This window comes from Euprymna scolopes, chromosome 19 (genome assembly GCF_053919585.1).
Source record: "Euprymna scolopes isolate OS-2025 chromosome 19, ASM5391958v1, whole genome shotgun sequence".
Classification (NCBI taxonomy): Eukaryota; Metazoa; Mollusca; class Cephalopoda; order Sepiida; family Sepiolidae; genus Euprymna; species Euprymna scolopes.
In genome coordinates, this window is record NC_136500.1 from 146471652 (window position 1) to 146497595 (window position 25944).

At 33.5% G+C, this 25944-nt stretch overlaps 1 protein-coding gene across 1 annotated transcript in view; it reads left to right on the plus strand.

Annotated features, from left to right (window-relative positions):
* LOC145240037 (uncharacterized) overlaps positions 1-25691 on the plus strand; it is a 50908-nt gene extending 25217 nt beyond the window's left edge. The window contains exons 4-9 of the mRNA XM_080103624.1: positions 4703-4812; positions 13155-13268; positions 17504-17647; positions 19550-19661; positions 20544-20805; positions 23382-25691. Coding sequence (XP_079959750.1) covers positions 4703-4812; positions 13155-13268; positions 17504-17647; positions 19550-19661; positions 20544-20805; positions 23382-23654 — 1015 coding nt within the window. The 3' untranslated portion in view covers positions 23655-25691. The remainder of the gene's footprint in view (positions 1-4702; positions 4813-13154; positions 13269-17503; positions 17648-19549; positions 19662-20543; positions 20806-23381) is intronic.
* Positions 25692-25944: the final 253 nt, after the last annotated feature.

Consider the following 25944-nt stretch of genomic DNA (forward strand, 5'->3'; position numbering starts at 1 on the left):
ACCCTCAAAGAAAAATATGATGAAATCAAATTTCTTCTGGAGAAGCTTTAGTACAGACAACACCAATGGATGATACGTGTGGATTTGAAAATGATTGGGTTTCTCTTCAGGTTACAAGACGGCTACACAAAATATCCTTGCTTTTTGTGTTTGTCAGATAGCAGGGCAAGAACAGAGTACTAGATAAAAAAAAAAGATTGGCCTGTACACAGTGAACTGATTCTGGATTATCCCTTTGTGGAGTGTTCCAAAATTGTGTTCTCTCTTCTTCACATAAAACTTGGCATCATAAAACAGTTTGTGAAGGCTCTTGAGGAAGATGGTGACTGTTTCAAATATATTTGCATAAAATTTCTAGGAAATAGAGAAATTAAAGGCTGAAATTGTTTATGGACCCCCCCCCCTCTCCCCAAATTGGAAATTCAATGAATGATGCAAATTTCTATAATTTTATGAATCCTGCAGAATTGAGTGCCTGGATGGCATTTACAAATCTAGTAAAATTCTTCTTGGGTCAGTTCTTTCGACAGAATTCATGTAAACTGGTACCACAGAAGCAGTTTTCAAGCAGTCAGGAAAGCAGGATTCATTAAGGCATTTGTTGTAAAGTTTTGAGAGGACTGGAGCAACCTCAGTGGACCATTTTTTTAATAGCACAGCCGGGATGAGATAGGGTTTTTATGATATCATGCACCTGAAAAGGGGTAATTTTCAGATCATCTAGTATGGCGTCTGCCCACAAATGTGGAGGTCCAATGTGGAGTTTGAGGCAAATCGACTGACAAGCATGTTAGCCTTCTCAGTTGCCGTGTAAATAACCTCATGATTGTTGGATGGTGGGGGAATTGTTGATTGCCCATTATTTACTACACTGTTGTAGATTTTCTAGAAATCATGGGTTCCTAATTTCTGTGCTTTGATGCGTTTTCTTGTGGTTTTGGTATATTCTCTCTTAGCTGTCACTATTTCTTTCATTTACTTCTAGCTTCTATAAACTTTTGTTTGTTTGTACTGGACTTATGTCGGTTAAATCTGTGGTATGCATGCTGCCATTGAGCAATGGCAGCTGCACAAGTAGAAGTAAACCATTGGGGAGAGTGGGGTTTGCTATAGAATTTTCACATGGGAACATGTGCTTCAAATGCCGTTTTGAACCATTCAGTGGTCTCATTTGTGCATTGTTCAAGAAGGAAAAAGATATTTCCCCATGAGTCATCTCTGATGAGATCCCTGATGGCTTCCTAGTCAGCCTTCTGTTTTGGGTCGAGAATTAAAGGTGATTTCTACCATTATAACAGCATGATCAGCATTCCCGAGTGGGCGATGGGCATTCGTAACACAATCATTAGGAATTGTTGTCAGAAACAGATCTAGAAGTGAGGCATGTTGATCTTGCTGACGGAAACGTAACCGTCTGTGATAGGGAATGAGAGATAGAGAATGTATGTGTTGTGCTACCAGCTATGTCTGTATAAGAATCCAAGTCAATTACTGTGGTGGACATAATATAATTTCTTTTTTTATTGTCATTTCACTCCTATCAAGGCACACAGCCACTTAGTTGTGAGGGGATACTATTTGGGACCAAATTTGCAGGGATACTATTTATGGAGTTGGGTAGCAAGATGTTTGTTAACATTACATTTGAATTTCTGCATGTACTCGTGCGCTAGTAGTATTGAGGGAAAGTGCTGTATCTATGCTATCAGAGACTTTTTTTTTTTTTTTTTTTTTTTTTTTTTTACACAGTGATCACCACTTATCAAGGCCCGGAAGCCACTCAGGGATAAGGGTTATTGTAAGTACATCAGGTTAGTGAGGAGATTTTATGAAGTGTTTAATTAGGGGGGCGGCTCATTAGGAATTTGTTAACATTAGACTTGAAGACATCCAAGTTGTAGTCCGGAGGGAAGCAGGCAGACGGAACAGAGTTCCACAGGCGTGCAGTTCTAAGAAAGAAGCTTTGCTCATGAAATCCGCGTTTTGATTTAGGCACAGATATAGATTGGGGGAAATTTTTTCACAGTGGATTCAGCTAGACGGGTGTTTTTCGTGAAAGATTGGCGAGGGGGGACCAGGGATTGGAGTTCAGACGAGCACCTGCCATGAAAATAACGATAAAACAAGGATAGGCTCGCAACGTCTCTTCTGTGGGAGAGGGGTTGCAGGGTAGAGAAAAGGGCATCCCCCACTAAACCACGAAGTCTATTTTGTACTCTGTCAAGGCATGATAGGCTGTTTTTGGCAGCTCCTGCCCAGATATTGGTTGATTAGCGTAGTGTTCAGGGCTGAGGGAGAGAAAATATAAGTAACTAATGTTATATTGCATGTTAAGTCTAAAGCACATAAAGGTCTTGTCATCTGATTCTAATTTTATTTCTCTAGTCAAGGGGAGAGTGTTTCAAATATAGACTCCAAGCCCGTGCATATGTCTGTCTGAGTCCTTATGGCAAAGTGGGAGGTAACTAGGCATGTTCATATTAAAATGGTTAGAGGGGATCGAGGAGTGTAGGTTAGTTTCATTTAGTACTAAGATATCTGGGATGTTTGCTTGGAGAAATGATTCACTATCATCTAAATTAGTTCTAAGATATTTGTGAATGCAAACCTCAAGGGAGGAGGTAAAATGGTTTTGTTTTAGTTTAAACCTGGTTTAATCATAATTTTTGATTGAACTGCTATTTTATTTTATTTAAGAGTTTCAGTTTTAGGGTGAGAGGTGCTGGACAATATGCTTGTGCAGAATACCAAACATGCAACACAAGTAGACTATCTGCCAACTTTTCATCTACAGGATTGTGGCCTTGGGAAAGCCCACCGGAGGTGGGTGCAGGGTCCCTTTCCATGCACGACATGGCACTACAATCATCATGATATTATACAACTGGTGATGGAGTAGCCGCTCTAAGTACTACCAAAGAGTTAGGGAGCCTGTACTATCAGTCAGAAACAGCAACCAGAAACTGTCAATCCAGTACCCTCAACCCATCAGACAAAAATCCAATTACATTGGCATATATGGCACCCAAGTATCCCCAAAGTGCCCAGTTTTAGGGGATGGAATGTGGCAGAAGTAGAGAATGGCGTTCATTGCCCTAGTCAGGAAACAAGGTTGACCACTGGGTGTTTCTGTCGAGTCTCTGTGATCGCACCTCTGTGCCTGGCTAATAGGCAAAGAAGGAGTATGAAAGAATGGAGCCTATCTCCTCCTTAAGCAGTTTAGGTTTGCAAACCGGTAATTTGTTTGAGTCACCAACTCTAGGACGGTCGTCGTCCAGGACTAAAGAGGCCTCCCTCCTCTAGGTTTAGCTTCAGAGTTTTCCTTCTCGTAGATGGATGACCTAAGAAGATCTACGGGTTCATCAGCACCAAGAGGATTAGCCCCATGCCTGGGTCCTAAACTAGGTATTTCTGCGACCCTGCATGGATAGTTAATGTTAATGAGTTATTGACGCTAATATATCTACTGAAAAAAAATTGCATTACTATGCTTTCCAGTTCATTGTTACTGGAAGGGGGATACGTAAAAATCATGCAGTGGAAGCTAAATTTGGTTGGTTTGAGATGGAGGAGTTAATATTTGATTTAAAATATTGTTCATATGTTAGTTTATGAATAGGATAACATCATTAAAAAATATGATTAAATTGATATTAGGAATTAAAGTAAAATTTGATGCCCGAACTCTGGATATTTAAGACGATAGGAGGGATAATATCATTCAATATAGAGTAAAGAAGCGACACATCTCGTACAATTCAGTATAGGTATATCTGGAAGTAAAACATAAGCTATGGTGTATTCAGTTCAATTGTCTTTTTTGATCGCCTACACTGAGGATTGAACCTTCAACCTTCAGAAGAATATCACTTTTACAATTGATTTTTCCAAGTACTCTAACCATTGCACCACGGCTCATGCAGATTTCCAAATTCAATAAGAAGGTTGGTGATTACATTGATCGAAACATCGTGAAAATGACATTCAATATGAGAACAGTAGTCGAAAGAATCCATATAATACATTCATCCATTTCGTTAACCTTTATCCTCCAGTGGCTTTTAGCTTCGTTAAATTGTAATCTATATATATATATAGAAAGAACCAAATGCGTGTGAGTGTGTGTGTGTGTGTGTGTTTGTATGTCTCGCAAAAACTTTCGACACACGCGATGGATCCTCACGCGATCAGTATCATTCTCAAGCTTGACAAATATCGAAAAATTGCCCAAAAACATTCATTCCTTCACCATCAATTGGGCAATTTTGTTCAAGGAGGAGTTGCTTTTTTTGTCAACATTTTAGTGAGTCATTGTCACCGTTGGATTGACTACGCTTAATTTCAATGCTCAGGACTTCCAGTTGCGTGATGGAGACATCGGCTAAGATGTTAGATTTTTTTTTTTTATTCCTTCGCATTACAGCTTCAAGCTTGCCTGCCTTCTACCACTTTTTTATATAACACCTCTCTTCACCCAAACTGCCTACTGTTGCTTCGATACCCTCCCCACCGTTACTACCACTTTTTTATTCCCCCACCTGTGGTTCCTTACTACACCTCAACCCAACCGGGCAATGTCAGGTACCCCGGTTGTTATAAAATAACAGGTACATAATGTCTTTGTTTTATTTTAACTCATGAATGAAAATAAATTACAACTAATAAAAATTAGATTTATGGTCAGTTTTTTTTTTTCTTTCAGAGCAACTGAAAAAGGTTTACGTCTTGAAGTAAAAGACCGTCCAGAATCTGATGTGTTACGGGCTAAAGTAACTTGCAGTTCAATACTCGCCTACAATTTGGGTTTTGATGGTAAGTTTTAGTCATGGACACTTTTGTAGTAATAGTGTGGAGAGCAATAAGCGCCCACGGTTGGCATGTGCCTGCTGTAAGGAAATAGTGGTGTAGGAACTTCAGATACAAGAATAATATGAAAATGCAAATTGAGGCATTGTTAGAAGTCTGAAGTGGTAGCAGAAAAAGACATATTTTTTAGATTTGAAGATTGAATGTCTTATTTTCTATACTATTAGTCACCCTCCGCACCAGACAAAATAAAAGGAGACTTAGTGGGAGAACTGGTTTATGACATGTTATAGTCAGCCGGAAAGCAGACACATGGTACTGTGTTCAACAGACGGGCAATTCTGAGAAAGTAACTCTGTTCATAAATTTCCTACCTACTGTTTGAAATAATAGCTTACCTTGTTAATTTGTATATAATTGTGTTTATCGGCTGTTTCCACTTAGTATTTCCTTTCGGCCTCTAGATAATGTTGGAGAGAATAGACATTGGGGCATTCTTCTGAACTTTTTTTTTTTGTGTGTGTATCAGCTTCCTTCACTGATGTAAGACCTCATTATCTAACTTGCATTTAAATCAAATGAACTGTTCAGTGTAATCAATGCTGGATGCTTAACAATATATATATATATATATATATATATATATATATATATATTGTTTTTTTTTTTGTTTTTTTTTTACATAGGCGTCCCCACTTATCAAGGCCGATAGGCCACTCAAGGATAAGGGTTAAAGAGTGTAGAGTAGTCAAAAGGACAATATAGTAATTGATAGTAATGGAAGTTCGGTAAATTTGTTAACTTAAGTGGAACGGCTCATCAGAAACTTGTTCATGTTGGGCTTGGAGACAACCGTATTATAGACAGCTGGAAAGCAGGAAAACGGAAGACAATTCCACAGGCGTGCAGTTCTAAGAAAGAAGCTTTGATCATGGAATCTATGTTTAGGTTTAGGCACAGATAAAGAGGGGGGAAAATTATTGATAATGTTTTCAGCTAGTCGAGTGTTTCTTGTGAAAGTTTGGCGAGGGGGGACCATAGATTGAAGCTCAGTCGAACACTTTCCATGAAAATAACGATAAAGCAGAGACAAACTCGCAACATCTCTTCTGTGAGAAAGAGGTTGCAGCGAAGAGAAAAAGACATCTCCCACCAGGCCACGAAGTCTATTTTGAACTCTATCAAGGCAGGACAAGTCTTTTCTAGCAGCTCCTGCCCATATGCGGCAACAGTATTCCATCCTTGGAATATATATACATATATATATATATATATATATATATATATATATATATATATATATATATATATATACTTAGGGGATTAAAACAAGAGTCTAAAATGCAGAGTATATTTCAATGTATTAGTACATTGATTAATACAATTAAAATAAAATAAAAGAGAAAGTGCTCGTTGTAATGTAGATATATAATAAGCTCGATAGGCATATATATATCCTAGAGCTATTTTAATATTAAGTAAGATGATTGATAATTTATAATTAAAATTAAAAATTAAAAATCAGTTTTACAAGGAAGAACAAACATAATCAATAAATTGTACGCTCGTTTCGGAAACGATGTTTTTAGTGAGATAGACATTAAGTCTTGGACAGTAATTTTATCATATAGTTTTTTGAAACAAAGTCTCCTCATCAGCAAGAATATATAACAAAAATATATAAAAGAAATATATAACAGAAGTATATAACAAAAATATATAACAGAAATATATAATAAAAATATATAACGAAAATATATAACAGAAATATATAACAAAAATATATAACAGAAATATATAACAGAAATATATAATAAAAATATATAACAAAAATATATAACAAATATATATAACAGAAATATATAACAAAAATATATAACAGAAATATATAACAAATATATATAACAGAAATATATAACAAAAATATATAACAGAAATATATAAAACAAATATATAATAAAAATATATAACAGAAATATATAATAAAAATATATAACAGAAATATATAACAAAGATATATAACAAAAATATATAACGAAAATATATAACAGAAATATATAATAAAAATATATAAGTAAAATATATAACAAAAATATATAAATAAAATATATAACAAAAATATATAAGTAAAATATATAACAAAAATATATAAGTAAAATATATAACAAAAATATATAAGTAAAATATATAACAAAAATATATAATAAAAATATATAACAGAAATATATAATAAAAATATATAACAGAAATATATAATAAAAATATATAAGTAAAATATATTACAGAAATATATAATAAAAATATATAACAAAAATATATTACAGAAATATATAATAAAAATATATAAGTAAAATATATTACAGAAATATATAATAAAAATATATAACAAAAATATATAACAGAAATATATAATAAAAATATATAAGTAAAATATATTACAGAAATATATAATAAAAATATATAAGTAAAATATATTACAGAAATATATAATAAAAATATATAACAAAAATATACAACAGAAATATATAATAAAAATATATAATAAAAATATATAACAAATATATATAACAGAAATATATAACAGAAATATATAATAAAAATATATAACAGAAATATATAATAAAAATATATAACAAAAATATATAACAGAAATATATAATAAAAATATATAAGCAAAATATATTACAGAAATATATAATAAAAATATATAACAAAAATATATAACAGAAATATATAATAAAAATATATAATAAAAATATATAACAAATATATATAACAGAAATATATAACAGAAATATATAATAAAAATATATAACAGAAATATATAACAAATATATATAACAGAAATATACAACAAAAATATATAACAGAAATATATAAAACAAATATATAATAAAAATATATAACAGAAATATATAATAAAAATATATAACAGAAATATATAACAAAGATATATAACAAAAATATATAACGAAAATATATAACAGAAATATATAATAAAAATATATAACAGAAATATATAACAAAAATATATAAGTAAAATATATAACAAAAATATATAACAAAAATATATAACAAAAATATATAATAAAAATATATAAGTAAAATATATTACAGAAATATATAATAAAAATATATAACAAAAATATATAACAGAAATATATAATAAAAATATATAAGTAAAATATATTACAGAAATATATAATAAAAATATATAACAAAAGTATATAACAGAAATATATAATAAAAATATATAAGTAAAATATATTACAGAAATATATAATAAAAATATATAACAAAAATATATTACAGAAATATATAATAAAAATATATAAGTAAAATATATTACAGAAATATATAATAAAAATATATAACAAAAATATATAACAGAAATATATAATAAAAATATATAAGTAAAATATATTACAGAAATATATAATAAAAATATATAACAAAAATATATAACAGAAATATATAATAAAAATATATAATAAAAATATATAACAAAAATATATAACAGAAATATATAATAAAAATATATAACAAAAATATATAACAAAAATATATAACAAAAATATATAACAGAAAGACGTGATGTTGTTCAGGATTGAATATGTACTATTTCCTTTTGTGCCATAATACTTTCTATATTTTAAATTTCTTTAAAACATATTTGAAATTTTAGTTTTAAGAAATTCAGCACAACTATTTTCCCTGGATTATTTTATACAGGGTGAAACGATAATATTGTCACCTTAGAAAAGACAACAGGTTTCCATTTCCATTTGATGAAAACCGGTTTTCTTTTTTTTACGGTTGTCTTGTTTTATTGTTATTTATTGCCAGTTGTGTAAAAATTCCAAGAGCAATAGGAGCCTTCTATCATGTCTGAAAGTGACGCAATGTCCAATGAGCGAGATTGAAGATGCACCGCTGTACAACTCTGCTTTTTACGAATGCAAGTTATGACAAGACCATTGCTAGCACACTCAAAATGCATCACTGGATTGCCACGCATAACAGAGGCATGCCTAGGGTGATGAAAACAAAGTTCTCAGCCATGGTTATGGTGTTCGTGTGGTTTCAAATGAGTGTCACATTATGCCATCTTTGAAGTCGGCTTAAAAGTCAACACCAAAATGTACCTGAATGTGCTGAAGAGTGTGGTGATCCCCTGGTGCAATCAGGCGGCCACTAACAGACCCTGGATGTGGCAGCAGAACTCGATTCTCACCCACGTCCAAAGAGATCCAGTCCTGGCTTCAGAAAGAGTGTTATGAATTTGTACCCTTCTCTTATTGCCCCCCCAAACACCAAATGCACACACATACTTAGTGTTATGAGTGTTATATATATATATAATAAATATATATATAAAGATATATATATATATATATATATATATATCTTTATATATATATATATATATATATATATATGTACTAGCAAAAGTACCCATCGTTAACTGGGTTCAAAAACAGCCTACACAAAATGGACTCTGATTTATGAAAGTATGATAGGTTATGAAAAGGAAGCGTTGTAAAGAGATAGCTTCGAATTTGGGGGTATCAAAACCAAAGCAAAATATGATAAAAATAAAAATAAAATAGATCAACCCCATAATTTATTATACCATACCTGTTCACACTGAAACACTTATCACAATATTCTGTGGATCTATATTAAAAAAACTTGTTAAACTTTGTGACATATTTCCATTCTATGGAGGTCAGGCACAAACGAACACCCCATAATTTTATTATACAAACTGAAACATAATTATCAAAGTATACTTACGCAGATAGATATGAAAAGTCTTTATTAAAGTTTGTGCCTATTTCCATTCTATGGAGGCCAGGCACGAACGCAGACCCCACAATTTTATTATACCATCCCTATTTAAGTTGAAACATACTTATCAAAGTATTCTGTACATCTATATCAAAAACCTTTGTAAACGTTTTTTTATTTAATTTTTAAATTTTTTATTTCCATACTTTGTGGACCAGGTGCGAACGCAGACCCCACAATTTTAATGAACCACTGTTCTGCCAGATCAAACATACCCATTCCTGTGTCTCGATACATCTTCTTTCATTATATGTAATCAGTTTTTTAAAATAGTCAACCATATAGGAGCCTATTCATGACCAGACACACACACACACATTCAGCTTTATATTTTATATATATATATATATATATATATGTATATATATATATATATAAACGTACATACACACACATATGCCTGCTGGATGTTTACCCTTTGAATGTCTTAATTGCTATTATCAACCCTCTGCACCAGACAAAATTAGGAGAGGCTCAGTGGGAGAACTGGTTTATGGCAGGTCATATATATATATATATATATATATATATATATATATATATATATATATATATATATATATAGAGAGAGAGAGAGAGAGAGAGAGAGAGAGAGATACTTATCCACAGATAGATTGTTTTGCTGTATCACAGCTCTTGAGTGTTGCTAGACAAGCGAGTGCCTCAAGCCTGGATTGAAACTTTACTGTCAAGTTGACATTCAGCACTTCTAACCCCTATGCAATTATCCGGCACCTACTGGATGTAAGCAAAATCTCAATGTAAACATTGTCAGTTGCCAGAAAGCTCAAAATGGCAGTTAATGATTTTCCTACGAGAACTCTACTTAAGAGCACAGGGGGGAATATAGTCATCCACAGATTGTTTCCTGTATCTAGGCAAGCAGATGCAACAAGCCAGCATCAAAACTGTATGCAGCATTAAAACTGTACGCAGCATCAAAACTTCATTAAGGTATATTTGGTTGAAAATTGTAGAAAATGTTTGTTTACATCTAATGATTGAGATCCGTCCAAGTTTCTTCATTAAAATTTTTGTTTCAGATGAAGGCTTGCCGATAAAGTCATCATAGTTACAATTCCAAGTATTCCAACCTGATTATCCTTCTGCGAGTTTTATATAACTTTTTCTCTAATTATGTGCAAATCTTCAATTGAAATTTATGAAAATAAATTATTTAAAGTATCCATGATTAAATGCCTTAAAAATTGGTACAAACTTGATTTTTTGCAGCCCGTAGTATTTAGTGGCAAACAAAAAGAATAAAGAAAAAAATGATTGTTGCTTCTCTTTATATGCTGGTGATCTCGTGAAGTAATGAGTAATCAATCTCGGAAATTGTCTGTCGAAAGTGCAGAATAGTTAACAATCAATTTTAGTAAGTGCAGAATAGTTAACAATCAATTTTAGAAAGTGCAGAATAGTTAACAATCAATTTTAGTAAGTGCAGAATAGTTAACAATCAATTTTAGAAAGTGCAGAATAGTTAACAATCAATTTTAGTAAGTGCAGAATAGTTAGCAATCAATTTTAGAAAGTGCAGAATAGTTAGCAATCAATTTTAGAAAGTGCAGAATAGTTAGCAATCAATTTTAGAAAGTGCAGAATAGTTAACAATCAATTTTAGTAAGTGCAGAATAGTTAACAATCAATTTTAGAAAGTGCAGAATAGTTAACAATCAATTTTAGTAAGTGCAGAATAGTTAACAATCAATTTTAGAAAGTGCAGAATAGTTAACAATCAATTTTAGTAAGTGCAGAATAGTTAGCAATCAATTTTAGAAAGTGCAGAATAGTTAGCAATCAATTTTAGAAAGTGCAGAATAGTTAGCAATCAATTTTAGAAAGTGCAGAATAGTTAACAATCAATTTTAGAAAGTGCAGAATAGTTAACAATCAATTTTAGAAAGTGCAGAATAGTTAACAATCAATTTTAGAAAGTGCAGAATAGTTAGCAATCAATTTTAGAAAGTGCAGAATAGTTAACAATCAATTTTAGAAAGTGCAGAATAGTTAACAATCAATTTTAGAAAGTGCAGAATAGTTAACAATCAATTTTAGAAAGTGCAGAATAGTTAGCAATCAATTTTAGAAAGTGCAGAATAGTTAGCAATCAATTTTAGAAAGTGCAGAATAGTTAACAATCAATTTTAGAAAGTGCAGAATAGTTAACAATCAATTTTAGAAAGTGCAGAATAGTTAACAATCAATTTTAGAAAGTGCAGAATAGTTAACAATCAATTTTAGTAAGTGCAGAATAGTTAGCAATCAATTTTAGAAAGTGCAGAATAGTTAGCAATCAATTTTAGAAAGTGCAGAATAGTTAGCAATCAATTTTAGAAAGTGCAGAATAGTTAACAATCAATTTTAGAAAGTGCAGAATAGTTAACAATCAATTTTAGTAAGTGCAGAATAGTTAGCAATCAATTTTAGAAAGTGCAGAATAGTTAGCAATCAATTTTAGAAAGTGCAGAATAGTTAGCAATCAATTTTAGAAAGTGCAGAATATTAAACTCAGAGTTTTAGGAGAGTAGAAAAATATTAGAGAGTGACAAAGCATGCTACCATCTGTATGCATTTGTGAGAGTCGGATTTCCCAGATTAAACCTATATATATAAGAGGCAAAATGTGTGTTAGTGTGTGCACATTTTTTTGTATGTCTGGTAAAGGGTGGGGGTCGCTCAAGGGGGTCACTGTTTCTTAGAACCTTTTATATACTACCTAGATTATAATATCTCCGATTTACAAAACGAGGTTGCATCTATATTTTATTTGAGCGACTTTTACACGCTATTTTCGCGATATTTTTTACTCTCCGTGTGTTTGGCTTTTCAGTATAAAAGTGAAACTGAACCCATAACAAAACCAAGCTCCTTGGCACTCGAGCTGGGATGTGCAGAAAAGCAATGAGCCTTGATCAATGCAGAAAAACCCATCATATCAGACAATTGCTATTCATTTGGATATTCCCCTTTTTATGGGGAGCTGGTTTTTCTCTAACATCTTGAGGGGAAATGCAGAAACTGGTTTGCAGCGCATGATTCCATTTCCCCTATGGCGTGATGTTTGACCTCATTAAATTTAAGCACCTGTCACTTAACTTTTTAATTGTTTAATTTCAATCATTATCACTTCTTTGCCTTTGTAGCGTCGCGGTAAGTTATCAGGCTATTGACCTCAAGGCTTCGGGTTCAAGCCTACCTACCAACCAAATCTTTTTTTTATTTTCTTTTACACCTCTAAACATCCGGGCAACGCCAGGCACACCCGCTAGTGTAATAATAAATGACAGATTGTAAAGTAAAAAGATAATTTCTAGAAACAACCATGATGAAGTCGGCTAATTGAGTAATGGAAGAGGCAGAGGGTTCATACCTTAGGTATTAGTGAATAAATGTAGGATAAAAAGATAAAATGACTCAACAAAAGGTTGATATGGTAAGAAAGAAATAGAAGCTTTGTAAAATAAAAATGTTCTAATGTTTTTGTTTTCTAGGTCAAATAGAAAAAGCTGAATCACTGTTATTGGAAAGCATGACAAGCTTGGGTAATTTGGAGCATCCGACCATGTCAGTAATGCTCAACACGATGGGATTGCTTGCTGAAAGAAGTGAGTTACGTTTTTTTTTTGTAATACATTAAGCAGTTGCAAATAACATTTACGTAGACGCCACTACCATCTATGGCAGTGTCTTTTCAACCTTTTTGCTGGAGCAAAACTCCATGGAAACTGTTATATAGTGGGATGTTTAGGGAGTTGGGTTAATGCTTTTCGGGCACTCCCTAATAAAATAAATATTTCAACACAAGCTACTGAATAAACGAACAAACGACTTTGTAAAACTTGCAAGGAAAAGGTTTATCGAAGTAAGGCAAGATGCCATTTAGATATAGCTGGGATAGAACTCGTCTGCCTTTGCCCGGTAGTTATTCCCAAGTGGGGACAGTCAATACCGATGTAGGCAGAGAGAGAGAGAGAGTGAGGAAACAGGTCTGCTCTCCTTGACATCTCGCTGGAAAAAGGAAGAGTTTTTCTTGTCCGGGACGGAAGCAGTTATAGTTCCTTAAGGGGGTAAGGAAGATCCCTGCGCTATGCCTCTGATTGGTCAGTATGTGCCATATCGCACAGTCAGGGGAGGCACTAACGCACAAGAAAAGAGTTCTATTTGTTTCTGCTACAGATGCATTAGGATCGATATATAAAATACCACTTCTCTAGACGAATTCATAATTAAAGGATACTCCAACTTAACATCTAAATCTGACCCCCAAGATCGCCATGGGCATGGAATATGTGCCTACATCAAAGATGGCTTTCCATGTGGCAGGGATATCTCCAGAGAAGACCCTAATTTACCTTATATGTGTTTCCGGGTTGGACTAGCTTATACCACTGCATTTATATTTGCCCTCTATCGCCCCCACAACAGTGGGGTTACTATCTTTAAGAGCATATCTGAGAAAATTGACCACATCCTGTCTGCTCATCCTTCGGCTAGCATTCACATTTGTGGTGACTTCAATATCCATAATGTGGAATGGCTGACCCACTCAAATAAAACCGATGATGAGGGGGTTTTTTTTCATAATTTTGCCATTGCCTATGACCTCAGTCAGATTGTTCACGAACCCACCCGTGTGCCCGATACACCCGGTCAATATGCAAGCCTTCTAGACCTTTTCCTCACAACTTCCCCTGAGCTGTGTTCATGTTCTGTTCTATCTCCTCTGGGATCATCTGACCACTCCGTTGTAGCAGTTAAGATAAAAATGAAATGTAATAAGTCTTCAGACGTACCTCTCCATGTAAAAAAAAAAAAAAATATCTTACCGCATGGTGTCCAGCCTTCACGTGAGCATGTTTGCAGCACATGATCAATATGGAATAATTATGAACAAATAAGAAAATCGCGCACTGTTACATCGTGATACACATATGCAAATTAGTGTGTGCGAGCTTGTTTTACATATATGAATGGACTGTGATCGTCAAGTTCTCTTGGTTGTATAAACAAAAAGTTTATTTCATTTTAAAATGAATACGAGACACTTTTTTTGTTTTCAATACAGATTTGTTTTTTTACATTTTATACTTCAAAATAAAAGTGATAACTAACATCGTAGAGCGGTGGAGAAGATGGGTCGCAGAATTCTGTGTCGACCTGTATTTTCGCTTTGTGTCTTTTTTGTGTCTTTTCCCTTTGCTCTTTTATTTATATCACTTTGACCTGTTGATTTTTTTCTCGCCAGCTTGTTTATTATTTTGCAACTCTCTGGATCATAGTTCCTGTTGATTGACCTGTTTACCTTATTTTTGTCAGCTTTTGTTTATTGTACTTTTTGCTGGTTTTTGGTCTAACCCATTTAATATCGGTTAGCTTTCCAGGCCGATTGACGTAATATTGACGCATTCCCAGGCATCATGGATATAGGTCATTATAAATCCCGGGATTTCTTATTTTATTCTTTTGATTTCCTTGACACACCTCCATAATACTATTACAGGTCATCTTTCCTGAAATTGACTTATTGTGTTCTTTTGATTGCCCAGACACCTCTCCCTAACACTTGCATCATAAGAAAAGGAGAGAAAAGTACACCACGTGCTCAAGAAGAGAAGTGAAGTGTTGGTCAGGCAAGATAGAAGTGTGAAAATGAAAGCGAGGAAGCGCTAGCCAGGCCGGTGTGAGTTGCCAAGAATATGGAGACTTTTAAAAAGCACATGTAAAAAGATTTTGGAAATATAATTGTTTTTCGAAGAACCACGAATAAGGCAATTTCATTTGCACTAAAAAAAGTTCCGAGTCAGATTTTTATTTCCTGTTTTATTTCTTTGTTCCTGTGACATTACATTTTTCACCACCAATGAACGCCTCTTGTCTTGAGATAATGTCCTGCTTTACCAATGTCACTGGTAAAATTTTTCGAACATTCTTACTCCTGTTGCAGTCCTCTACCCGTATAAGAACCAAATTCTAACAAAGAAGCATCCTTTTATACTAATGAGTAGGACTGAGACAACAGCATATTCTTTTTATTCTTGAGTATATATCCGACACAGTTAGGCACAGTTAATCAACCGAAAACCACATCAGTCTATATAAAAATATATAAGATATTTACGGGTATATACTCAAGAGTCAAAACAATAAAAAAGAATATGCTGTTGTCACAACCCTACTAATGAGTCATCACTTATCAAGGCCAAAAGCACCCAAAAGAAAAGAGTTAATGTGTATACCGGCGTCGGAGAGAGAAATGCTTAAACTCGTTTCTGAGCAATATTAAAAAATTTTTGTTTCTATCTGAATACATAAAAAGTTTATATATATATTATTCCTTAATTGGAATTTTTTTATTTTGAGATGAGCATTTTTTTTTTTTTTTTTTTTTATGTTAATTTTATTTTTATTTCGGACTATTAGTCTCATCTTTATTAGTTGTTGCTTGTTTGTTTTTTTATTGGTTCACAACGTTTCGGCCAACTTCCTCTGGCCTTCGTCAGGTGGTAACCGCGACGGATAGGAACTTCGAATCTCCTAACTGCATTCTCAGCCATCACTGCCATCTGTAGTTGTCGTCGTCTCACCACATTTTTGACCAATTACCTCTGGCACGCTTTGGGTGGGATTGAAACCGCTATCTTCAGACAATGTTCATCTGGAACCGTAGAGATTCAACGTCTCTATCAACTGCGCCACGGGCCCCGAAGGGCGATCAAGGTTGGATTCTTTGATCTTATAAATCCACATTTATTCATTATCTGATCTTCATAGTCGGGTCCGTACCGATTGGTATATATATATATTATTCCTTAATTTGAATTTTTTTATTTTGAGATGAGCATTTTTTATGTTAATTTTATTTTTATTTCGGACTATTAGTCTCATCTTTATTAGTTGTTGCTTGTTTGTTTTTTTATTGGTTCACAACGTTTTGGCCAACTTCCTCTGGCCTTCGTCAGGTGGTAACTGCGACGGATAGGAACTTTGAATCTCCTAACTGCATTCTCCAAAAATTAACACATAAAAAGTTATATCTTTCTTCAAATCCCCTGTGTCCCTGTCTCGAGCATGGGGTTGCTATCTCAACTCAAGTAAACGTTGCTACAAACGAGGTAGATGGAGTTTCAGCTTAATTATGAAGAATATCATGAGAGGATTGAAACTGATGAACAATTTTTTTCTTTTATGAGGATTTGTTATTATTTCAGTTCTTTTTTTTTGTTTGTTTCTTTCTTCAGTCTCTTTTTTTTTTTTTGTTTCTTTCTTCAGTCTCTTTTTTTTTTTTTTTTGTTTCTTTCTTCAGTCTCTTTTTTTTTTTTTTTGTTTCTTTCTTCAGTCTCTTTTTTTTTTTTTGTTTCTTTCTTCAGTCTCTTTTTTTTTTTTTTGTTTCTTTCTTCAGTCTCTTTTTTTTTTTTGTTTCTTTCTTCAGTCTCTTTTTTTTTTTTTTTGTTTCTTTCTTCAGTCTCTTTTTTTTTTTTTTGTTTCTTTCTTCAGTCTCTTTTTTTTTTTTGTTTCTTTCTTCAGTCTCTTTTTTTTTTGTTTGTTTCTTTCTTCAGTCTCTTTTTTTTTTTTTTTTCTTTCTTCAGTCTCTTTTTTTTTTTTTCTTTCTTTCTTCAGTCTCTTTTTTTTTTGTTTGTTTCTTTCTTCAGTCTCTTTTTTAGGCGATGAAATACATGCTTGATTGCTCGACTTGGCTTTTCTAAAATTGTCAAAATTTTCTTTCCCTGATGAAGCCCTTTGTTGTCCTGGCCATATGTTTTTAGTGGTTTTATGACTACATGACCAGTTTCTTCCCAGTTAGTTTGGATGCATTTCTCTAGATGCATTTTTTTTTCTTTAGATGGATATCAGGTAGAGAAAGCTCTTAATTGGTACATGGCATCCTTATCTCGAAGACGCAAACTGGAAAGCATCAACCGGGAGAAATTGGTGGTCAGCCTTTGTAATGTGGCCAAATTGTTATCAAGACAAAAAGGAAAACACGGTCAGTAGAACGTTTTCTCTTTTTCCTTTTGGCCTTCAACTCTTCAACACGCACAAGACAGGAGTAAACAAAATTACAATGGGAAATATGTGGAGTCATTAATAAAATAGGTTCTATTTCACCGTTATACTCCTCCTCTTCATGAGTGCATAATAATATACTTGCACATGTTTTTCTTCCTTCTTTTGTAAAGAGTAGCAAATTCAAACATCAAACCCAACAATAATATCCTTGTTACTCATTTTTAACAATGATTTCTCCTGTCATAATCATTTGCTATTTATGTCAAATACAGGGGGCAACGATAAAATTGTCACCCTAAAGAAAAAAACACTACAACTTTATTTTAAAACTTTTATTGAAAAAAAAATCAATTCTGGTAACTTATTTTTGAAGTAGAGCTGACATATACGGGTTCGAAGAGATCAAATTTTCCGCAAGTGCCTGTGGGTACAAAGTCGTAGCACTTCTTCTGAAGCCAAGCCTGGGTCTCTTTGGACTTGTGGGCCAGCACCAAGTTCTTCTGCCATACCCAGGGTCTGATTGCGCCTCTTCAGCATATCCAGGGCCACAAGTTCAAAGAAACCCAGGCTTGACTTATAAGGTGTGCTATGACTTTGTATTCTTCTCTCACTTCCCTCCTCCTCTTCCAATCTGAAATCGCTGAACTACTTGGCGCTTGTGGATAGGGCATGCTCCCAGTTCTGGACCCATATCAAGGTGGTGATTGAGGGCTAAGTCGGCTACATTGAATATATGTCAGCTCTACGACTTGATTGATTTTTTTCAATAAATTTTTAAAAGCTGTAGTATGATTTTTATATAGGGGACAAATTTATCATTTCAGTCTGTATTTTTTAAATTTTTAGATTGAAATGTTTTTATATCTTGTAATAAAAATGTATATTTTTTAAATTTTTAGATTGAAATGTTTTTATATCTTGTAATAAAAATGTATATTTTTTAAATTTTTACATTAAAATGCTTTTTAAAATAATAAATACACATTTTTTTGTTTTTATTTGGAAATGTGTTTTTAAATATCTTGTAATAAAAACATACTTTTTATTTTTTTAGATTGAAATGTTTTTTTTAATATCTTGTATTAAAAATGTTTTAGTCTTTGCATTTAAATGTTTGTTTTTTTAGGTATACATGAAAAATATTTTCTTTTAATTCAAAATTAAAAAATATATTTTTATTACAAGATATCTAAAAGGCAGCTACATTGAATAGATGTCAGCTCTACTACTGAATTGATTTTTTTCAATAAATTTTTAAAATAAAGCTGTAGTGTTGTTTTCTTTAGGGGGGACAACTTTATTGTTTCACCCTGTATTTTTTAGTTTTTACATTGAGAAATTTTTATATCTTGTAATAAAAATGTATTTTTTCAAAATTTTTAGATTGAACTGCTTTTTAAAATAATAAATACACATTTTTTAGTTTTTACTTCGAATTGGTTTTTAAATATCTTGTAATAAAAACATTTTTTATTTTTTAGATTGAAATGTAGTAAAAATGTTTCAGTCTTTGCATTTAAATGTTTGGGTTTTTTTTAAGTAACATGAAAAATATTTTCTTTTAATTTAAAATTAAAAGAAAATATTTTTATTACAAAATATTTTTAAAAAAAGCATAATCAGAAAGGACTTTTTTTCAAAATATTGTCGCCCTAAAGAAAAAAGCACTACAACTTTATTTTAAAACTTTTATTGAAAAAAAATCAATTCCGGTAACTTAGTTATGAAGTAGAGCTGACATCTATTCAATGTAACCACCTTCAGCCTCAATCACCGCCTTTTTTTTCAATATATACCAGCAAGATTTCTGCATTTAGAAATTGAAAAAAAATGTAAAAAAAACTGTTTTCTTTAACAATTTTGTTTCTTTTATCCGCAGTTGCTGCTCTCCGATTATTAATGGAAGCAAAAGAAATCCGAGAACAATACGGATGGATTCATATGAATTCAGCACTTATTCAACGCTATATTTCAGATGTCTACAAAAGACAGTGAGTGTTTTTTTTTTAATTTTTTCTTTATTATTTGCATCATTTGCGTTGATGGTTGGTTGTTTTTGTTTTACGGCATACCAACCTTTTTCAGGTTATTTAATGCCGAATCTAGTTATTTTAAGGAACGATTTTTTAATGGAGTATATTTGTTTTTTAAGTCGGATTCTATTCAACCCATAGTTGGGACTCTAACAGGTACTATCACTCCGGATCAGAGTGGACCTGGGAGCAATGGCAATTAAAGGGTGGCTCCATACTCCCCAAAGCTCGCAAGCTGGGGCCTCACCATCGGATATAGTTTTAGGTCATATCCAGAACCAGCATTGCATCGAGATTCAGTACAATGATATATCTTTATTGCTAGCATATTACGACAAATGCATATGTAAAAAATCCAAGCTGGATCGCCCTTCAGGGCCCGTGGCACAGTGGTTAGAGATTCTGAATCTCTGGTTCCAGGTGAACATTGTCTGAAGATAGCGGTTTCAATCCTACCCAATGCAGGCCAGAGGATTAGTTGGCCAAAAACGTGGTGAGATGGCAACTATGGAAGGCAGTAATTGCTGAGAATGCAGTTTAGACATTTGGAACTCCTAACCCGTCGTGGTAACCACCTGATGAAGGCCAGAGGAATAGTTGGCCGAAACGTCGTAAAACAACAACTAAAAGATGAGGATGATAATCCGCAATAAATCGACAAACAAAACTCATCTAAAAAATCTAGAAACATAATTGTAAAAAAGTTTATAAAAAAATATCTCATGTGTTTCACCTTTCAGTTTCTGAACCCCCATCACAATTTCTAAAAAAATATTTCAGATACTTCATTAGTTATAACTATCATCCCGCAATCAAATAAAATTAATCTTGTTTTTGCAGAGGTAAATTCGAAGAATCCATTCCCTATGCGGATGACGCTCTTGCCATCTATAATATGCTCAACCCTGATTATTTTGGACGAATAGAACTCATTGCTGACATGGCCCATAATTACCTTCTGCTGCGACAGTCAAAACTGGCACTTGAACTCTTCCAGAAACTTTACGATATGAAAAAGGAATTGATAGAAAATCATGCAAACGAATGTTACTTTTCAGGATCGTTGGAACATATCGTTCGGTTAAATATCTGCAATTTACAGGTAAATATTGCTCTGCATTATTTGTTTGGTTTTGGGAAGGGGGTACTTATTCCTTGTTATTAATGGGTTGACTTATTATTGAGAGGAAAACTAATGTACGCATATGTAAGGCAATGGCTGAAATCTTAGAGCAAGGATCGGCAACCTATGGCCCGTGAGCCAGATTCAGCCTGCGAAGACCTTTTGACCGGCCCGCAAGCCTGATTACTGGGGACAGCTTCAAAGAGACAATATTGTCTCAAGCGGTTTTTGATTTCATTCCTTAAACAGTGACCTTCTGTTGCTTACCTCTGCCACCTACCCTATGTAAGTCGCTTGAATTTTTCAACCGTCCATGTTTTTATCTGTACAATAACAGTTTCAAACATACGCGTCATAATTTCATCCATTTTGCTTGGAGTGATTTTTTTTTCTTTATTTTGAAGTATTTTGATGTTCCTTGGAGAAAACCAATTTTTGTTTGGTGTTTTTGAATTTTAGATTTCCCTTTTTCTTGACTTCTCAATGTTTATTTTCATTATGGTTTATATATTTAGATCGACAGGAATCTGCCTTCTGTAATTTTCCTTAACTGTTACCCATCATTATGACACGATCTGGCCCGCGGAGTTGAATGAGTTGCTGACCCCTGTCCTAGAGGATGAGGTTCCGTTTGTAGCGGAATTGTAACATTTAATGCTGCTTCCTTTAGCAAGAAACTTTCTCAAGTACCGATCATCTTCTAGAATGTGAAGGTCCAATCATTATCATCATCATCATTCTCATCATATCTAGTTTAATGTCTGTTTTATGCACTGACACGTGTTGGCCAATTTTTAAACCTATCTCTGGCCAGGTCTTTATTTATTCCTCTTCCTCTCAAGTTTTCTTTTGTCTTCACCTGCTAAACAAACCGTGTCACCTCAACTGTTCTACATCTACTAACTCAAGATTTCTCATCCATTCTTTTGATGCGACCAAACCCATGAGGTCTCCTGTTTTGCACACATCTCCCTATGCTATCCAGATTTAATCCTCCTCTGAGGTCATCAGATCTAATCCAGTCATTAAGAGACTCATATTTCATATCTCCATCTTCTCCTTGGCTTTCCTCTTCCTCTTTTGCCTTCTAACATACCCTCAAAGCATAACTTTGACAAGCCAGTGGTTGATCGTTTGACATGGCCCAAAAGTTTAAGGGTTTTACTTTTGATTTTATCAAATAGAGAGGGTAGGGAAGTAGTTTAACAGCGGGTGGATATTTAAAAAAAAAATTTTTTGTCCCCTAATGAAGTGCATTAATTGATTTTGAAACACCTCAATGCAATTGGCTAGTTGTTTAGTCCACGTGATACAATCAAAGTCATATAAAACTACTGGGAGGACATAAACTTTACTTGAACAGTTATCGGCGCCCTTTTTTGATTTTAGAATGGTGCTGTGTTTTTGGAAACCAGCCCAGCCCAGTCCGATTCTGTTTCAATGTCGTCTCATGATCACTGGAGAAAGTCAGTTTATGTCCTAAATAAATGAATTGGATGACCTGTTTGATGGGTTTACTGCAAACAGTCATGTTTAGGTTAAATTGTGATTTAGCTGTAGACATGCACTCTGTTTTCTCTTGATTCATTTCTAATCCAAACTCCTTTGCATTCTTTGCTTATATATTGACAAAAACTTGAAGTTTATGCGTGCATTCATTGACAAGAGCAACGTCATCCGCATATGAGAGGTTGGAGAGGATTTGTCGACCTATAGAAAAACCGCTTTGGCAAATGAATATTACTTAAGACTTATACACGGTAATGGCTGACAGAATGAAAACAATCTACCACCATGGATTGAATATTGTATAGGGCTGTGCAAAATATGATAAAGGCATGTTGAAGCTGGTTGAAAGGTCGACAAAAGGAAAAGATGGACAAACGAACATAAATCAAGCAAATGCTTGATCCCAGATCGTGCAGCTGGAAGACGCTCAGTCATGTTAGTGCATATTCTGCAACTAGTAAACGTTTTATAATGAATATGTGTGAGAAAGTCTGTTCGTCGGAATGACAGAGACCATTTGATCATCCTAGGGATGATGGATGGCACGTTTGCTGTGAAGCTGGTGCGTCTAGAGCCAGCCTCACTCTCTCATCCCAACCAGCCTAATTCAGTAGCAGGACAGGATCAAGACAACTGAAGGTCAGGTGGGATATAGCAGCTGCAATAAGTGCAGACATCCTCCTGCATACAGCACCTGGTACAAGAACCAGTACATCAACAAGATTATGCTGTATTCTATGCTTAACACTGCAGTGAACCAATTCTTTGACTCCACCAGGTTATTCAAATGTCGATTTATTACATAAACTGGTGGAGTTTTGTTGACACATTGCAGTAGTATGCGTTATAGTAATGTTATTCTCTGTTTTTCTTTTCCTCTTGTAGTCATTTTCTTCTATTAATAGCAATGATTATAAAAATTATTAATAACCAAAGGCACAACCATTTATCCTCGAGTGACCTTCAGGCCTTGATAAGCAGTGACACTCTTCTCCTCATTAAAAAAAAAATAAAACAAATATTAAATGTTGTTCTTTTCTTTGCAGATTCAAAAGAATTTTACTGAAGAACTCCTGACTGAATTACACCGATTGGCACACATTCCTGATATTCGACGGTCAACCAAAGCGAAATACTTGCGTCAAGTGGGCAGCTATTCGTATTCCTTGCTTCTCATGGAAAACAAGATGGGAAGGGTCGAAGAACGTGCTGGCATTATGCTTGAAACCCTGCCGGGCACCTGTTACTATTGCGCTAAATTCATGAAGCTCTCTGAGTGTACGCAACATGAATACATCAATAAGATAAACGGTTTATGAAGTTGAGGCTCTCGGACATATCCCGATCACAGATATTTATACGATCATACATAGTTGGAAGGAAAGGAATATCATGACCAACAAAAAATATGTGATAGATGGGGAAAAATGAAAAACTAAAGGAAGTGAGTGTTGTGAAGAGCGAGCGAAAAAATAAGAAAGACAAGAAAAATGATAAACGAGAAAGTGAATATCGTACAGTTTGCACTAAATGAAAGCGTTGTGTTTTAGTCTGCGATTGTTGTATTCACAGCATTTCTACGATTTGTACTTTTCAGCCTTTTGTTTAATTATTTCAATCTCTATTGCTGAATTGTAACAAATTAGTATTTACTAGTAGGGGACACTTGGCTTTGCCTGGTCGTAAAATATGTTTAAATATATTTCAATTCATGCAGATTTCATATTTATTATTATAAAGCCAATTCTCTATTGATTATTATATTGTACCAAATATATTGTAGAGATCTGAAAAGATTTAAAAACAAAAGATGACTTGGTTGCCATCAGCTAGAACCAAAACCAAAACATTTAACGCTCCAGCCACGTTCCCTTCCGATGTGGAAATCAAGAGATAAGATTTAATATTGAAGAAATGAATTGAATTTTGTCACAAAAAGAAATACAAATCTGTAGCGTTATCCATCGATTCAGAGATTTTACTTGTTATAAACCATCCTATGTGAAGAATAGTTTAAGAGTTTATCGGTTAAATATTTAGACAAAGACACACATCTACTCTTTTAGCAAAACTGCGATTAGTGCAGGCCCTGCAATATTATAGTACCAACTTTTTACAGAACAGATACTACACTTTCATCACATCTATTGCTGTACGTCAATCCAATGCTCACACAACCATGGTAAAAAGCTACAAGTCAAATTAAAAATTAAAATCCAAACTACCCGTTTGATATTGAAATGTTAACAGATTCTAAGAGTTGGTGACCCCCCCCCCCAAAAAAAAAAATTAACTGTTTGAAAAAAATAACGATTATTTATGGTGAGTTGATAGAGGTGTTGAGTTTCAACAGTTCCAGGTGAGCATTGTCTTCCATGGCAAGTGCTCGTCTGAACTCCAATCTCTGGTGTTCCCCCTCACCACTCTTTCACGAAAAACACCCGTCTAGCTGAAACCACTGCCAAAAATTTTCCCCACTCTTTATCTGTGCCTAAACCAAAACGTAGATTCCATGAACAAAGCTTTTTTCTTAGAAGTGCACGCCTGTGCAAGTCTGTTCCGTTTGCCTCTTTCCCACCTGACTACAACCTGGATGTCTTCAAGTCCAACATAAACAAATTCCTGATGAACCGCCCCCTTAAGTAAGACACTTTATCAAATCTCCAATACTAACGTACTGTACATACAATAACCCTTATCCCCGAGTGGCTTCCGGGTCTTGATAACTGGTGACCAACTTGTAAAAAAAAAAAAAAAAAAGTGTTTTCAATCATACCCAAGCAGGCCAAAGAATTAGTTGGCCGAAATATTGGTAAAAAAACGACTATGAAAATGAGAAAAACAGTCCGCAAAAAAGAATGAATGCAAAAAACATTAAATTCTAATATTATTTCAATTCTTCTGACTACGTTTCGGCCAATGTAACCTCTGACCTTCTTCAGGTGAATCTTGTTGAACTCGGGAATTTGCACAGAATTTCAAACAAAACCCTTTATTTAATCCGCGTGATCTCATTCTGTCATCCATGATTGGTTAAAAGTTCTAAGTAATTTGCAGTTATATTCTGAGTATCGCTCACGCCGAGGATTGAACTTTCAACCTCCAGAAGAATGTAACTTTATAACTTAATTTTACGCACTACTTTATTGTTGCAACATAAAATTAAATTGTCATTCAGTGTCTTTGCGATATGGATGGAAATTATAAATGATTTAAAATTCACATATGCAGCTATAATTTAAAAATATTCACGTCAATATGTACATACAACTTTAAACACATCGTATTTATTTATTTATTAATGTACAGACCTTAGTAGATCAAGGAAACTGAGGTTTACTGCACAAACTGGTTTACTGCACAAACTAGATGCTACAATGGAATCTTAAATTTACACCACATATTTTGGAGTCAGTATGAATCTCACTTTTCGCTTCATGGTATTTTTTGTTTATCCCCAACCCTAAAGACTAAATAAATATTAGTTTAGCGATATTCTCTATGACAACATAAGGATAAAAATGCGGCATAATATATTATTTTTTGACCTTTAAAAATTCAATATTAAAAAATAAAAAAATAATTTATGTATTCAATGTTTTGTCTTTA